The 17483-nt window shown below is 39.7% G+C and overlaps 1 protein-coding gene and 1 long non-coding RNA gene across 24 annotated transcripts in view; one reads left to right on the top strand and one right to left on the bottom strand.

Moving 5' to 3' along the window:
• Window positions 1-17483, bottom strand: part of PPFIBP2 (PPFIA binding protein 2) — a 92974-nt gene that overhangs the window by 16433 nt on the left and 59058 nt on the right. For 18 of the 23 annotated variants that reach the window (XR_010365301.1, XR_010365300.1, XM_064426115.1 and 15 more), the window contains 7 exons: window positions 13746-13877; window positions 7357-7449; window positions 4688-4796; window positions 3218-3250; window positions 1515-1576; window positions 922-997; window positions 120-217 (listed from right to left, as the gene is read on the bottom strand). Coding sequence is in view for 21 of the 23 variants with exons in the window: in XM_064426115.1 (XP_064282185.1) it covers window positions 120-217; window positions 922-997; window positions 1515-1576; window positions 3218-3250; window positions 4688-4796; window positions 7357-7449; window positions 13746-13877 (603 nt within the window). In the remaining 2 variants the exon portion in view is untranslated. Of the gene's footprint in view, window positions 1-119; window positions 218-921; window positions 998-1514; window positions 1577-3217; window positions 3251-4687; window positions 4797-7356; window positions 7450-13745; window positions 13878-14350; window positions 14486-17483 lie in introns of those variants that run through there. The other 5 variants (XM_064426105.1, XM_064426121.1, XM_064426122.1 and 2 more) reach the window with 4 other exon arrangements.
• Window positions 6990-12454, top strand: LOC135303890 (uncharacterized). Its single transcript, XR_010365302.1, has 3 exons — window positions 6990-7259; window positions 7405-7474; window positions 9576-12454. It is a non-coding gene; the product is annotated as an uncharacterized LOC135303890 (long non-coding RNA).

Raw genomic sequence — 17483 nt, 5'->3', positions numbered from 1 at the left:
TGCCCATACCAAGAAATGCAAAAATTTGTCCAGGGCTGAACCCTCACCCTCATTAGTACAGAGAAACCCGCAGCAAAAAATCATCCATACAGCAGAACCTGCTTGTAGAAGATCTGTACCTCTGTTTTCAGTAATTCTCCTTGACAGTTATTCAGAAGGTTCCACTTCCTTAAAGTTGCCTCAACTTCCTCCTCACTGCCACCAGAGACAGGAGAGCCTGAAAGAATTAGAGAGAAGAAGTAGAAAGGGAGAGAAACAGGCAAAGTTTGCTCTCTGCAGCATCAGCTCAACAATCCAGAGCATCATGGCTTGTTCCTTTTCTTTTTATTTATTTACTTAATGAACGTTCAGAGAGACATTTACTCTCATTCTCTATTTTGTGTGTTAAATACATTCACTCTCATTCCCTGATTTTTGTGTTAAATAGATTAACTCTCATTCCCTGGTTTTGGGTGTTAAATACAAGTTTCCATTCTGCCATGCAAGGCCTAAAGATATTGTTATTGCTTGTTAATGTGGTGGTGTGCGTGGAACAAAACTGTTCTCTCAGAAGGCCAAGTTTCCCAGATTCAATTCAGTGCTGAAAATTATGGTGGCAACTTAAAATGAGATTGTCCTAAACCCACTCCACTTCCTACACTGCAAATGAGAAATGGGACACTGAATATTTTCCCCCCATGAGATTCTGAAGTTAAATACACAGAACTATGTGCACCAAAGCAATGTGAGTTTTGAGCTGTTCCTTCCAAACAAAACTTGTCAGCTGTCAGGGTTTTCCTCAGTGGGAGGGAAATGAGCTCTCCCTCTCTAGGATCATTTTATGCTGTGAAACATGGCTGGTGGTCACAGGTCATAATGGTCACAGGAAACACCACATAAACTAAAAAATAAAAGCAGGAAATTATTCACAAGCTATTTTACCATGAGCTACAATCATTATGTCCTTGACCCTCCTGTACTGGCTTAGCAGTAGTGTCAGCTCCTCTATCCGACGGTCCTGTGGAAAACATTAAATAAATTAAATTACGTTTTAAATCCACCATTTTTAACTGCAGAAACACTGTACTATATCTCTGTGATTTTAAAGAAAGCAGGCTCAGTCCTCCACATGCCTTGTAAGGAATGTTATTTGCCTTTATACACAGTATTTGCTGGACAATGTGAATTTTTAGATGTAGGGAAACCAGAGGAGTTTGACATTAGGGATTTTCTTGAGAAATAAATGTTCTGAGCCACATTAATGTTCTCCAGAAATAATGTTTCCCTGTCTGGATTCCCCACTTGCTAAAGCAAGTTTTTAGGGATGCATATTATTGTCTATGTGATCATATATGAGTTTGCCACCATCCAGGAAAATCCCACAGCTTGATTTGTTGTCTCAAAAATGACAATCTCCCGAAGAATGAATCCCCTTTCTCATTTAGTTCTTACAGAAAGTGTGTTATTTGGAACATTTCAGAGATTCAAAACCATCATTTCATTCTTAACATGAAGAACAAGGATTATTTTCTTACCTTTTCTTCATTTGCAGCCAATAATGTTTCCATTCCTATCTTCAACCGCTGAACTTCTTGGTCTGAAAATGTTTTAAAATGTTGTAAAAGGAATAAGACTTGCTCTGCTTACTGTAAATAGATGTTTTGTGATACTTTCCCTATGTTCTTACTAATAACCACAACCATGTCAGTGGCGTGGCCAGTGCACTCCTATACTACATTTAGTGTAGATTTTTTCAGAAGCTGAACTATAAAAAGTACTGCACAACACAAACATCCTGGTTTTGCTTACAAAAGACTACATAACACTATTTTAAACTATGAGAGTCAAGCAGTGGAAAAGAAAAGAAACACTGAAGCTCATTTTGCAAAAGATGAGAGTGTGTTTGCTGTTATACACTTAAGGAAATAATTTAAAGTAGGATTGAAAATATATTCCATCTGAGAAGTAGCTAAAGTAAATCCATGAATTTGGGAATGAAAAATAACAAAAAACTGGTTTGATAGAAGGAAACTCTGCAAAATGTTATTTACTTAAATGTTTCGGTATGGGCAACTTGGTTAAAATCTACATCACAAGCTAATGGAGAATTTCCTCACACACAATTTAGTGAAAGAAGTTATCCAGTAATGTTAAAATCAAGTCAATTAAAACACCCTCTCTGAAACTGATGAGGTTGTTAATCATGTCCTAACTTTGCTGAACCAAATTTCTCATTTTTCTCTACACAACAGCCCCAGCAAACCTTCCTGAGTAAACCAAGTGTGATGGAGACAGAACCTGAAGCAGCTCCTGTGCTGTAACTATTCATGCTTTGACATTAAACCAGACACAACGGTTCCCAAAAAACCATTAAAACAGACATGGCAGCAGGCATGAAGGGAGAGAGGGGAAAGAAAATCAACATTGCCAAAGAGCATCTGTGAAAAAAGGTTTCACAAATGAAGGTTGAACACACAATGTCATAGCTAAACTATTTGAAAAAGCTGTAATTAGTTTTTATTGCAGGGATTCTGGAAAATGCACACCTTGCAATGATTAAGTTTAAAACGTGTACATGAACCTCACAGGTGTTTTCTCAAAGAGACACAGGACATGCACAGGCACAGCCAAATCAAAAACTAAAGCCAGCAAGGCAGTGGGCAAGCAATTGGGAGACTTTTTAAAAAAATCACAGTCCTACTAATTTCTCTTTATAAATATTAGACTTCAAAAAGGACTGGTGTCAAGGTAGATTTAAGCACACTAAAGCAAATTTTACTAACAGTATTCATTAACATCATCAAGTATGGGGACATTTATTCAGACTTTTTTAAAAAATTTAATGCAGTGATTTAAAAAATAAAAAAGCCTAAGTCCTCCCCTCCAAAGAGAAAGGCTTTCAATTAAAGCTGTTTTTCCCGTAATCAAATTGGGTTTGCATATGTGTAAATAAAAGGGGGTAATTGTTAAGTTTTGGCTCTGTTAACCTTGACAATGTCCCTTTGAAGCCCAACATTTTGATTTGTGAACCTCTGACCTTTATTTCTGCAGTGAAATCTCACTGAGCAGGGAAAGGAGCTGTCTGCTTGCTGCAAGCAGTGAAAGCAGTGTCTTGTGTGTGTTACAATTAGACAGCCAAATCTGAACAAACATGGAATTACTGCTGCAGAAGGCATCTGAGTTAAGATTGGTGTGAAAGAACAGTGAGACAAAGCCAAAAGGGAATTGCAAGGCTTACGTTTTTCTTTTAGCCTTCTCCTATAAACTTCCTCTACGATGGTAAGTGGTGAGAGTCAAGTAAAGTATGTAGAAAAAGCACATATTAGATCAATTTTGCAATTTACTTAGGATATGCATTCTAGCATACTACTAGTACATTCATATCATTTTTCAACTTTATTTGAGAAGACCACCTAAAATTCTGATCAATCAGTAATTTTTTTTTGTTTGTTTTCAGAAGGATTGTTTCTGTTTCCATTCAAATACAGTCTAAGTGCTTCCCTTGAATGTAGCCCACAGATTTTGTAGAGGGTTTGATTCTTCTGCCACTGGAATCAAGGACAGTTTCACCACACTTCTACAAGCTGAATGCTGCTGAGCTCTGGATTTACTGTCATACCACTATCTTTCTTTTGAAATACCCTAAATTGTTTGGGAATCTGACAGAAAATACATAATTCTATTAGTAGAAGGGTTCCTCTACCAAGCACTGCTGTTAGACAAACTGATGTTCTGGTTAGACATGCAGCTCTCTACATGCACAAGCTCTGCAGCTGAGTGAGATCACCACCAGGAGATGTTAAGTCACTCTTGGAATGAACCAGAGGAGGTTCTTGGGAAGCCCTGGGAAGGGGGAAGCACAGCACATGGAAATTCACATCCCAGCCAGGGCAGCCTTGGGAAGCCTCAGTTAATACCCACAGAAGCTGTTAGAGCAGCAAAGCTGATGCCCTGTGCTAAACTGCTCACAAATACTCCTGCATGGCTGAGTGTTGGTGCTGCAGGGGAAAAAGGTCCCTAATTCCATGTTCTCCTGGCCCAGCAGCTGGCAGGAGCCCCAGGGAGTGAATATTTCAGAGAACTGTGGCACCACTGGTTGAGACCAAAGGCTAAACAAACTGGTTTGCTTGCCTGTGACCTGTGTCAACAGAAACAAACACAAACCTGCAATATCACAGAACCCTAAACCAGCCCAGGCTGGCAGGGACACTGAAAGTGCAAACTTTCATGGCACAGGGAGCCTGAACGAGACACAGCCATGGAGAAAGGAAGCAATGACTCTTTTAGGATGTTTGGACATTGAAACATTAGGCTTAGCTACTACCATGACCCTTTTTTCCCTTAAAAACCAGAAACTGTAAGGATTTCTCAAAGAAACTTTCAAGGTATACCTGAAAAAAAAAAAAATTCCCATTGAATTATGATGAGTCTTCACAATTATAAATAAAATACCAACAGAAAAAGTTTCAGAGCCCTGAGGATACTTATTCCAATTTGTGCTGCCTCTAGACTGGAATAGAATTTCACACACTAAAGGCCTCTACTCCACCAGAACACAGAATGAATTGACACTACTTTTCCTCCCATAATAAATTTTAAGTCCATTCTTGCATTTTTTTGTATCTCTTTGCAATCCTCCACCATGCTGCTACCAAATCAAACTTAAAGTAGGGTTTTGAATTTTAAATTTTGTTTCCCCTCCTCTTACCTCTCTCTGCCACTTCAGTGTATGAGGAGGTCCTGGAGAGCTGACTTTGCAAGCGTTCTATCTCTGCATCTTTGAGAGCCAGCTGCTCCTGGAGCTGGGCTATCTCAGCCTGGAAAAGAGCACAGCAAAGTCAGAAAAATTTCCCCACCCGTTGTCTGTGAGTCCTTCCCAGGAAGGAGGAGATGTCTGAGTGAGGCTGTGATTGAGGTCAGCTACCAGCTCAGGATATTTCACAAACACTAGGACAACTATACCTACTTATGCTGCTATTGCTATCAGAGAAGCTCATTCTTCCTGATGCAATTAACTCTTGGAAAAGGCAGACTAACATTTTCAAGGATTTATGTAGGTAAGGAAACTCTGGAAGGCTCTCAATGCTACAAAGTTGGTATAATAATAATAAAAATAATAAAATAAATTTTAAAAAAGACTATTCTAGGGAACTCAAACTTTGCATGAAGTCCTCTAAAATATATCAAAGGATTTTAGAACAGATACTGTTGATTTTTATTTTATTTATATTATTTTATATTTATTGTTTATTATTGTTTTATTATTTATTTTTATTTTTAATCCTAGTTACTATTTATTAGTATAAGTGAGAATCTATTAATGCTGTGCCTCCTCAGCAAGATAACAAAAATGTTTTTCCTCAAAACAGGTAACAGCAAATAGGGTACAAGGAAAGCACAGCCTGAAAAAACACCACACACATGCACCAAAATACCACATTCATTTACATTTACTGGAGATTTAGGGCTGCCACCAGATTTGGATAAAAAATCCCACATGAAAAAATCTCAACAAGACAGAGGGAGAAGAATTCTGTGATTGTTCAGCTTGAAATGGAGTGATTCTAATCTGGTTTTTGTATTTTTGAGAAAAACTGCAAGAAGCATATTTTAGTAAGTCAGCAGTTTGATAAGATTTTCTTCAGAGGTCTTAAAACAGCGTGTGTCAACATTCTACATTTCCCCTGTAAAAGCACATCAAGCCTCCTTGCAGATGAAGGACAAAAAAAAACCCCAAAAACCAAAACAAAAAAAAAAAAAAAAAAAAGGGTGCGGAAAAAGAGAAGAAAAAAGCAAAGAAAAAGGACAAAACCCCCCAACGAATTTGACCAGTTTCTCAAAATAAAATACAGCAGGAAAGATGCAAAACCCAAACAACATTATCCAGACAGAGAGAAACTTAATTAACACACAAACTTATTTTCACCAGGGAGAAAGCAGTTGGATTGCAGGATAACGTCACTGCTCTGCCTAAAATTCCATGTGGAATAGAAGAATCTGCCTTGTTGCACCTCTGAAGGGCTCCTACACTTCCCACTGACTAATATGCTTTTTATATCCAGCCATGGATTTATTCCAATTTCTTGTCTAAGAAGCTGGAACAACAGGAAGACAAAAGCTTGCAGACCTCTTAATGCCAGATCTGGATTTGCCTCCCCTGGTCTACTCAATCTCAGAGCTCTTTCAAAGGCTCTCTTTTCCCTTAATGTCTAATTCCTGTCATCTCTGATTATTTTTCTGCTTCCTCTCCCTTTCCTTGTACTTTTCTTCCTTTCCAGTCCTGCACCTTCTCTCCCTCAGAGGGTTTTATGATTCTTCTTTACTATTTTCCTTCTTCTCCTACTTTTTCCATAATTTCTATCTGTTTTGGCAGCTGGCCACACACTGCTTGAGAAAATATTTTCCCAAAGACTGTTCATCTCCACCACGTCAGAGAAAACATTTTCATGGATTGAAGAACTATTATCTTAATGAGAAAAAAGACATGACAGCAACATTCTGTTATTCATCCAAGAATTCTCAAAAGAAAGAAATGCTAATACAAATAATAGCTGTTTGTCATGTCTGGATCAAGCTATCAAGCATTAAATAGAAAATTCAGTTTAATAATTTGAAATGTTTCTCCAAGATTCAACCACAAGTCAAGAGTCAGTCATTCATATCAACAGGGATTATTACACAAAGGAAAGGAGATGTGATTACAGCACAAGAAGGACAAATTGTATGGTGCTTTTAATCCAGTGGAAAAGGGCTAAAAATTCAAACCAGAAATAACAGAGAGAATGTTCCACTAGAAAAATTAATTGCTGGGGAAAATGATTAAATGCTTGACATGTCAAGTTTCTCCAGATTATGATCCAACAGCTTTGCAGGACTTAAGGTCAGCAAAAGTGTAAGGCAGCCATGCAGAGTGATATACACAAAGTCAAAGCAGATGATCTAATGGTGTATTTTGGGCTTAATGTCTGTGAAAACAAATTCCATAGTAAGCAAACACCCAACAAACTTTGCGTGCCTCTTCAGGAAAGTATATCCCACAAAGCTTGTCACCATTACACAAATCAAGGCCACGGAGCCTTCAAAGAGGCCTTTACTCTGAGCAGCTCTTTGCAAGTCAAAAATGCCTTTTGTGGTTTCCTGAAATAAGAATTGCAAGAAGTACCAGACTGAAAACTGCATGGAGGGAGCAAAAGGCACAAAGGAAGCTGCACCACCTTCAACCCAAGATGCTTAATCCAAAGACGGTTAAAGAAAACTTGACTTCAGAGCTACCCTGTAAGGTAAATGTTGGAAAAGTAAATTTTGATGAGAAATGGAGCATATCCCTTCCCAGCTGATAGAAGCCTGTCATTAGAAAATGCCAAGGACTCTGCTTACTTTAGTTGCTTTCAATTTCCACTCATACTGATTCCTTTCATTTTCCAGTTCTTCTACTTTAATTTTGAGGTGTCTGAGTTCCTGCAACAAACCCTGCAGAGGAAGAAGGAAATGAAAGGTAAGGTTTTCCTGGCAAATATTAATTTTTCATAGTCCTCAATTACAGATCATGCATGAACCACACGGTATTCAACATTGAACTGCCACAGTAAAACTGTGACCTGCTCTGAGAAGCTGTCCCTTCAATGTCCCTCCTCCCATTCCTTGATAGAATTGTATCTTGCTCATTCTAAAGGACAATATTGTTAAAACCTTGATGGAGCTCTGACAAGACCAAGTGTCTTAAAATGAACTGAGGAAAGGAAAAGTATGGTGGGGTAACCCAATTTTGGACTCCTGTGCAGTACATACATTAAGAACCACACTAACACCTTGGATTACGTTAAGATTTATTTAGAATGACCCCTAGATTTGACTCTCAGATTATTTCTCTAACCTAAAGCCCATAGTTCTAATAGTCCATTAAGCAGTTCTGCAGTAAAACAAGCCCAGAAGAAACAGCTATTTTCAAAATAGATGTATCACACAGAATAGCTATTTTTATAATATAAACCTATGAGATAAATTACTGAAAAACTCCCTCACAATACAAGAAGATTATTTATGAGTTCTGGGCATGCAAATTTTAACCAAAGAGATGTAGCAACAATCTGATTTGAAATCAAGAATTAAAATGGTTTTTTCTAGGCATACCAGTATCATTCCACCTTCAGTGACATGAAGCCATTTATGCAAAGTAGCTTTTGTTCTGCCATGTGACACATTTTTGATCAAATACAACCAGGATCTGTTATGCAAATTCTGGCACCTGCTAATGGCAGGGAATAAACAAAACCATGTTGGATTTACTATTTTAAAAGTACCAGCAGATTAATTTTATTATGGCTCTTTTCAATAGAAAAAGGAAGGGTACATGTCAGAGAGTCTTAGCTGAAATTATTTTATACCTGTGTTAAGCTTTTAAGATATCCAGGAATCAATAATCTGTGTTCAGAGGACTGGTTAGGTCACACCATTAAGGACAGCTGGGGTGGTATCATCAAGAGGAAAAGCAGCAAACTACAAACCATGCCAGCATGCTGCACAAAATCAGACAAATCTCAACCCCCAAATCCAAAAAAACCCACACTACACCAGCATTGCAGACTTACAAATGAAATGGAAACTGTGAAAAATCTGAAAGGGGTGATTTGGTTTTACAGATTTCTGTGCTTTAGTAGACAGCCATCAACGGTGACCAAATTTGTCCCAGTAATTGGGGTATAGAGTCTGGGGTGAGATGATTTTTTTTTTCTGGTCATTTTTTCTGGCACTGTCATCACTCAAGCCACAAAGATTAATGCCAAAACATTCCCAAGGCAGCTCTGGTTAGTGGGATTTAGTTTCTGCAAGAGGGAGAAGAGGCAATAGAGAGGTTCTGCCAAGGGGAGCTTCTCGTACTTCACACCGAGAGCAATTCTTCTGGCCCAGGGGCTCTACTGATCTTGCACCAGACTGAGGATCATTAGGGGTCAAGTCTGCTTTCCTATCTTGAGTCTTTCTTTCTTGGATCCTACTATTAATTTCCAGCTGCAGTCTACACATCTGCTCCTGCAGGTCACTGATCAGGTTCACTACTGACTGAAAACACGGGAGGAAAGGGAGAAAAAAAAAAGACAGGTGAGGAAAAATATGATGCAAAGAATATATTTCTACAGTTGCAACACAAAGAACTACGTGAAGCACATCAAAGGCAAACTAAAAAAAGACAGATTATGTGTTTCCTTTCAGATAAAGTAGATATAAAAGAGTATAAACCTGGAATATTGCACAAAGCCACAGTTTACATGGAACAGAATCTACATTCCAGACTAATTCATGACTCTGACTCTGAAGTTAAGATCAGAAACTTTTTTTGGAAAGTTTCACAGTCATGTGAGGGATCATTTGGAACGTATTTTAATATGCTGGCTCAGAGGTACACTTTTACTGAAATGGGACTTGATTGCATTCATTTGCACTTCCAAATCATCCGGCAGGAATAAACTGCAAAGTGCTCAGCTGGGGCCATAGCCTGCTCTTTCATAATTTATACACAGAATTCACTAGCAAAGTAATTCTGTTTCCAGGTTAGCATGGGCAGAAAAATAACTCCATTACCTCTCTCTCTATCTGGGCAGGATCTTGAGGTGGAGGAGGAGTTAAGCAACAGATGCGGGAGGAATCAGGAAGATAACACAGAAGAAAAAGTAATTATTTGAAAGTGTACCAGTTTGCTGGTCAGCTTCTTGGATTTGGGTGTTTCAGTGATACACACACACAAAAATCCAGTTTAGAAAGCAAACCAAAGTCAAGTATGAAAATCCATATGATATTTCACCTAAACTCCCCAACCCTGTAGCAAATAGCACTGAGTACTTTTTCAGGTATCACGAGCGAAGTGCCTTTCTCTTAGTTTTCAGGGACATTAATAACTAATAAGTTTTGTGGTTTCTCAGTCTTCTCAAGTGGAACAAATTTGAGGAGCTTAATCCATCTTTCAAAGGAGAGAAAAAGATTTCAGTGGAGAGAACAACAGATGACGTGGCAAATAATTTTTTTATTATTTTCTTCATTAGAGTTGCCAACAATCCTCCTGTAACCTCAACTCTGCAGGAAAATCAGAAGTCTTAGAGCTAGGGAACAGCTAGGGCAGGGCAGTAACAGCATCCACAGTCAACTTTAAACATTCACAAAGATTCACCTAACTCATACAAAAGAGTTCCACGCATTTGAGTATTTTCTAGCTCAGTGTTTAAGATGAAATCCAGAAAAGCTTTACATCCATTTTACTTTGTACATATTATGCTCAAGCTGGATCACAATGTCTGATGCTCATCCTCTTTCACCAAGCAAACCTTTAATGGACATCAATGAGGATTAGGTTTGGTTTTTCACCATCCCCTCCACCAGGTACCTCCCAGAGCAGCGCCAGCTGGGGATGGGAACTGGCAGGACACACACATCCATCTCCCTCACTTTCTTTTAGCACCAAGCCTTGGTCTGTGCTCCTCTTGGGCAGGAGCTCAGTCAGCCCACGCCAGGGTCTGGATGGAGAGGGGCAGCTCCAAGAGGATGCAGATCTCTGAGCACAAACTGGCAGCTGCTCTGCTTGTGGTGACATGGGGGAGTCCAGAAACACTTCTGCTGCTGCCTTGCAATTCTCTCTTTTGCCTTATCATTAAAAAAGGGGAAAGGGAAGCGTCCACAAACCCCACAGGACCAACTTGACGGTACAGAGATGGCAGAAACCCTAATCCCAGGGGAATTCTAGCTTGTGCCTTTGCAATTGTTTCCAGGTTCAAGGTAGAACAGGACTTTTTGAGATTCTTTCCCAGCATGAGCATTCATTAACACTCACTACAACACCTTGACTCAGATGAGACAGCACACCAGACTCCCCAGAGGGAGTCAGTGCCTCACTGACTCAGGTTTCTTTGGAATTGCAAGTAGCTTTGACTAGATATTTAATTCAGAAGTTGCAAGAGCCTCAAAACACTTGCCAGCAGCTTACGGCCAAACCCACAGACTTATCCCATGCTACAAAAGGAAGAAGCAGGACAGACAGACAGTCTCTTTTGTCCACATTCAGGTAGAACAGACATCTGGGCAGCCATAAATCTCATGACAAGGCTACTTCCTCATACCTTGCTACATTAAGAAAAACACATTTTCAAAATTTCTGAGGCTTCTCAGGCAAAAGAAAAGCCACACAACCCCTTCAGGTGAGAGTCCAGAAACCTTCATAGCATTACTGTGTCAAAAGTAGGACATTATTCCCCAGAAAAGGAATTAAAGTGACAAAGCCAGGAGTGAGACAGTCCATGTACAAGCAGCTATTCTCCTGGCCCATCTGCAATATATATAAATAAATGGCACTTTATATTTAGTATGGACTTTTGAAGAGCCAGGGACAAGTGGCATTCAGTGTGAAATCAATACCTTTGAGAAGAGGTTAGAGATGCTTGATAAACTCTTTGCTGCTCACTAAAACCAAACCTAAATGACAGCTGCACAAGATAAAGTGAAACCAATCTTACACATTAAAACTCACTCACATTTAGAAGGATGTCTTAATTTGCTTTCTTTCCTCCCAGCCCAACCAGAAAAATAATGCTATAGATAAATTCTAAGTGACTGGAAACAGCTGCTGTGAAATAAGCCAACACAAAATTAGAATAGAGAGAAAACATGGTTGAGCTGAATGATCCTGCAATGCCACATTAATTTAAAACTTTTAAGCCCCATTATTATATTTAGAAATAGTAGGGTCAGCCTTGAAGTATCTGAGCAAGCTATTTAAAATTATTTAACTACTGGATGCCAAAACCAAGAGCAAACTACAGGTAGACTCTTTTTGTCAAAGGGTTTCTTCATTAGAAAGATGTAGTTGGGCAGTGGAAGCAAAGAGTTCAGGAAAACACTCAAAATATTACCAAATTTAAGCAGCTGTAATCTAATAATGTAAAGAACATAAAAAATTTCATTTTGATGTTTAAAATCATGTCTGTATTGAAAAATTAGTATAATTTACAGGAAAAGGAGCAGAAATAGGGTCTAAGCATTAGAATTCAACTAAGCATCTAATTTGATTGAAAGCAACTCGTGATAAATGGGATTTATGCTTATTCAGGAGAATCTGAAATAAATACACAAATAACTCAACAAGAGAACCAAAAATGCTGTTCTGTTTCCCACGCCTTTCCTTGCTTTGCACACACAAATTTTGCAACTTTCAACGTGCCAGAAACCTAATCACACCTTGGGAGATAGTAAATAATTCAGCACACACTCAACACAACGATTCTCAACTTCTCCATCAGATTAGAATCCTTTTTTCCATCTGAGCAGGAACGTGTCCTATCACTTTGTAGCCCCACCAAGGCATCCAGGCTGTTAAAGCTCAACTTTCCCACCCAAGGGGGCACACACCACACTGCAGCAGCAGCAGAACTTCACAGCTCACAGGACCAGACCTCCCAGGCACCCAAAAGTCCTGTCCATAAAAATGCACCCAAAATCTTTGCTGCTTTCCAAGAGCCAGGCTGGCCCTGCAATAATTTAGGCATCCTCAGCCCTGTATTCCACAGGTCGTGGGAGGCACTGGGAGCAGGTGCTGCTCAGACCTGCTCTGATTTTCAGGTAGCTTGAGAGTGCTCAGGCCCTCTCTGTACACAAGGCACTGGCAATTATGGCTGAAGGAGCACGAGAAGGGCCACAGGTGGTGAAAACAGCAGCTGGTGCCTCCCTGGCTTGCAAGCTCTGCCAGAAATTGCTCTCTTTATGTTATCTTTGAATCTCTAAAGAAAACTTCAGAGAATAAATAAGTTGAAAGCAAACACACCCCAAATGAGCCACGTCACTGCAGGCAAAGTACTGATGCATAGTTATCACCTATTCCACTAGCAGAGTTATGGAGAGCAAACAGTTCCTAAAGCTGCTCAAATTTCAAATCCTCCTAAGTCAATACGGAACAAAGTTTGGGTGGGTTTTTTGGGGTTTTTTTTTTGTTTTTCCCCAGTCAGCAATGTATAAATCTCAGACTCAGCAATCCTTCCTTTCCAGGCAGTCCTCTCCTTCTAGCTGGTCCCCTTACAGGACCATTGAGTAGAACAACACATTTGTATGAATTTCTCTCTTCCACGACTGCTTTCCTTCCCAGCTCCCACCTGCTGCTCACCACCACGATATGGATATTGCTCAGATGAATTCCCTGTTTCATACTCTCTTTTTTAACCAATACAGCAAAACCCAAAGCTCCTTTGATGTCCAGAGCTCTCCACATCTGAAAGGCAGTAAGGGCTGGAATTGCCTCCAGCCCATGATATTTTTTTTGCACTATTTATTACATAGCCACAAGGGGAAAGACACATTTGAGGCAAATGCCCTCCCAAGTGCCACAAATACATTAACATGCCCGATCTCAGTGCCTTTGGTACCCCTGACACTACTGAGCTGACAGTCTTTTCTGCCACAAAAATGAGGGAAGAGCTCTGGAAGGCCTGGCACAGCCATGTCAGTGCAGCTCCCAGGGAAAGGAAAGGGTTAAGTGAACACCCACTGCAAGAAATGCTTCTGGAAGGGACTCTGCCTTGGTGAAAGCCAAACAGCAACCTCTGAAGTATAATGAGAGAGAGAGGAAAACAAACCACATCCCAAAAATGCATAATCCTGAATTCATAGGATCAGTGATACGGGCTGTGCTGCCGGCATGGGAAATCCTATTCCCTGCTGATTTCAGCCCAAAAGCTCAGGTGTGGGACAACACACCACAGACATGGAAAAAAATTGAAGCAACGAAAGAAACTCACCTCAGCTTTGTTCTGTTTCTCTTCATATTCACTCTGCTCCTTTTCCATACCAACCAGCTTAATCTTCAGGTCTGAAACTTCAGCCATCAGATCTAATTTCTGAGTCTCGAGCGATGTGCGACTTAGCAGCTCCTGAAAGCAATGCAGAATAATTTCCCCAGTTATTTATGTGAGCACTGACAGACTGCCATGTGTTTTATTGGCAGGCCCATATTAAACCCTCAGTTTGAACCTCAATGTGTTTCTCAAGTGCTGCAGTTATTTTCATCTAAATGTTCTGTGTTAATCACCAAACCGCTGTGTCCCACTCCTTATTTCAAACAAATGTGTGGCAAAGCTAATCCCTGGGCTAGACATGAAATCAAAAGCAATACTGAGGCTGAACAAACCCAAACCTCCATAATGGCACATTACAAAAGAGTTGGCGTCTTCCTAAACCACTCATCAGCCAAAGTTATGCTTTAGGATTACCTCGCAGACCTTCTCGTCACGTGTTATCCAATAAAGGATGTAATTCAGAATGAGCACCTCAGCCCAAATTGAGTAGCAGAGGCAAGAAACACCTCTACCTACACCAATGAATAGTAATTTACACAGTGTAGTACCTGATGGCTTTTGAGGGCTGTGCAGTGTGAAGGGAACTGCAGTGAAAGAAATGTCCCAAGTGGAGTCCAAAAGGCAGTATCTAAACTAAGAAATGCTGTAAAGGAGAAATAACTGCTCATGGCATTTGGTCGTGTGCCCTAAATTTGTTTTGCAGATTGCAGAGTAGACATGCTTTGGATGGAGTCATATCAGTGTGTTTGGAGAATGGTTAACATTTACACCTTCATTGAATCTTTCATTTTTCAGGAAAGCCAAGGCAAGAAACCATCCAAAATTTAACAGAGTGTATTACATACATCAAATGCCTCTGTCACCTCTGTTTTCAAAAATTAAAAAGTCCCATCAGGAGTTTAAGCCTTACTGGAAAATTCATACTTTGTTTTCCAAATGCCAAATTGATTTTTAATGAAAGAATGTAGGCTTCCAAATGGTTAAAATATTTTTTGATAATTTTTAAATCCCATTAGTGTGTTGATCACATGAACCACACTGAGGAATCACAGCAGACTGTGCTTTGAGTTACATGGCAGTGATTTAACTGAAGTTGCCACAGTTAATCTGGATCTGCACCGATGTTATTGAGGGATCAGAAATCACCACGTCCAGCAGCCTTTTCTCATCTCTTCCTCAAACTGTACAGCACATTGCAGACCATGGCTTGGAGAAGCCACAAAGGTTATTTCAAAGATTACAGAGTCAAGGTTCATTTCAAAATCTGCTCTACATGTAAGTTATTTTAGTTTGGTGGGGAATATTGCACAAATTAAAAATAGTACTAAACTTGTATTGCAACACCAATTATCTAAGCCACCCACTATTCCCAATGCCATGCCCATTCCTGCTGACATTGGCAATGATATTTGTGGATGGATGGGAAAACAAACAGAAATGTAGCCTCGTGGTTTTGGCTTTTTTTCTTTTTTTGTCTTCTCCGAATGAAATAAATCAAGCACTAATCAGGAAAAGATATTGCACTGACTTTTTTTTAATTTAAAAACTCTAAGAGGCAGTTACTTAATGAAATCCCAGGAGGAGCTGCTTTCTACACAGGTGATTACAAATCACAATTATCATTACAAATAACTCCTCTGTCTTCCAGAAAAGCACGAATTTGCAGGCGTTTCAGGGGCACAGCCCAGTCCAGACTGGAACAGGATCTCCACAGCTGTTAAGACAGCAGACTGCTGCAGGTTCAGGCAGAGTTAAAAATGGGGGCTTTGATATGAAATAAAGCCACTGAACATCAGAAAGAAGAGCAGGATGAGGCAACTCTGGCCCCACGGACAGACTCCATTCACTCTTGAGCTAAAACAACATTTAAAATTTTTTTGGACACTGACATGGTGTTCCATGATATGGGAGGAATATTTCTTAATAAGGCAAGGAGCCACAGCATCCCTCTAGGGATTTTAAACAAAAGATCTATCCTTTGAGTGCACCATCTGGCATTACTTCTTATTTTTCCTACAGACCCCTAAATTACCCTCAGTTATGCAGTGGAGAGCAATCCACACTCACTCCTCTCAGCCCAAGTTCAGGAGCTCTATGTGAACGTGGAGGCACTGCCTGCTCCAAGCGAGCACCAAGGCAGCTGCTTGGGTTTGCTTTGCTTTTAATCAGCTCAAACACAATTTTACAATTTGCTCTGAAGCTGGGGAATCAGATTCTCAGCTGGAGTAAACTGGCATAAATCTCGTGACTTAAAATAGGCAAACCAGCTAACTGCCCCTAGCTTGTTTTCAATGGAGCTCCTCTGATTTAAAACAGCTGACAATTCCTCCTGCATCCAGAGGACCTGACTTGAGCTTTGAAAGCAAGTGCCGTTTAAAGTAAATGTCTCCTCTTGAAACAGGAACATCTGGAAGCAATTATTTTCATCTTCAAGCAGATGCTCACAGTGAACAGCTCATTAAGAATGTGAACCATTTTGTTACAGAGAAATTATAGTGTATTTCAGCGGTATGATGCAACTTGAATTCAGCCAGAATAAATATGCAATTGTAAGAAAAGAAAATACAAATTTATGTTATTGGTTTGAAAGCAAAAAAAAAAAGAGATAATATAAGACAGGCAAAATGGTAATTTAGGCTGTAGCAGCTTTAGGAGGATCTTAACTGAAAAATAGAACAGATATAGAACATATCCTAGGGAGTCTTCTTTAGAAGCAAGATACTTGTTTTTAGTTTTAAAATGTACTGTACATTATACTTTGCAAGTGTAATGTTCCTTCTTAAAGATCTTTTCTAAACTCAACATTTAACTTTAAAAATTGAGGAGGCATGCAGAAGTGATGATATATGTGTACCAGACAGATCAAAGAATAGCAAACTATTTCCAAACACACTGTTTTAAAACTCACACTATATATTTCTAAAGTACTTTATCAACTTTTCCAATACTCCCAATGAAGCTGTAGCCCATGCTGTATATCTCACTCTCACATTTAGTTGGATTGGAAAGACACAATTCTTATAAAACTGTTTATAAAATGTAACATGACAAAAATAGCTTGAAAAGAGGATAATTTTTTAGGCTCTCAGCTGCAAGCACAGAAAATTCCAGGATATTTAGCTCTCCAGAAAACAGAGGAAACAATCATGCCATACACTGATTGAGAAACCATAAGTAAGATTCTAGTCAAGAAGGGAGGGAAAAAAAAACAAACCCAAAGATCCCATTTTGTACTTGTGCACCCTACAAAATACAACATTTGAAAAAATTCCTTACTTTTCACCCTTATTAAAAACCTTGAGAGAGACAGACAGACCAAGCTACCTACCTGGGAAGCAAAATGCAGCCAGAAGCCCCCCTAATGAGGAGTGCACTTCTCAAGAGCTGTGTGTCAGCTGTGGCAGAAATAAGATATTTGCTTAGCTGGAAGCACAGCTGAGGGCGATGTGCGTGTGCAATCACCATGAAATGGTGCAAGGCAGTAGCAGGCAGGGAATTACAGCCTTCCAATTCATCATTTGCCCATTATATGGTTAAGGCAGGGAAAGGACAGAGCTTCCCACAGCCCTGCCAACTTGACCAGCCCTTGGATCTGCTTGAGGAGCAGATTCCTGCCCACGTTAACTCCAAAAGAGCAAAGTGGAGTGCTCACCTGGAGAGACAAAGCTGCACAGCTTGGGA

This window comes from Passer domesticus, chromosome 6, assembly GCF_036417665.1.
Source record: "Passer domesticus isolate bPasDom1 chromosome 6, bPasDom1.hap1, whole genome shotgun sequence".
NCBI lineage: Eukaryota > Metazoa > Chordata > Aves > Passeriformes > Passeridae > Passer > Passer domesticus.
This window is presented reverse-complemented; position numbering and strand designations above follow the sequence as displayed.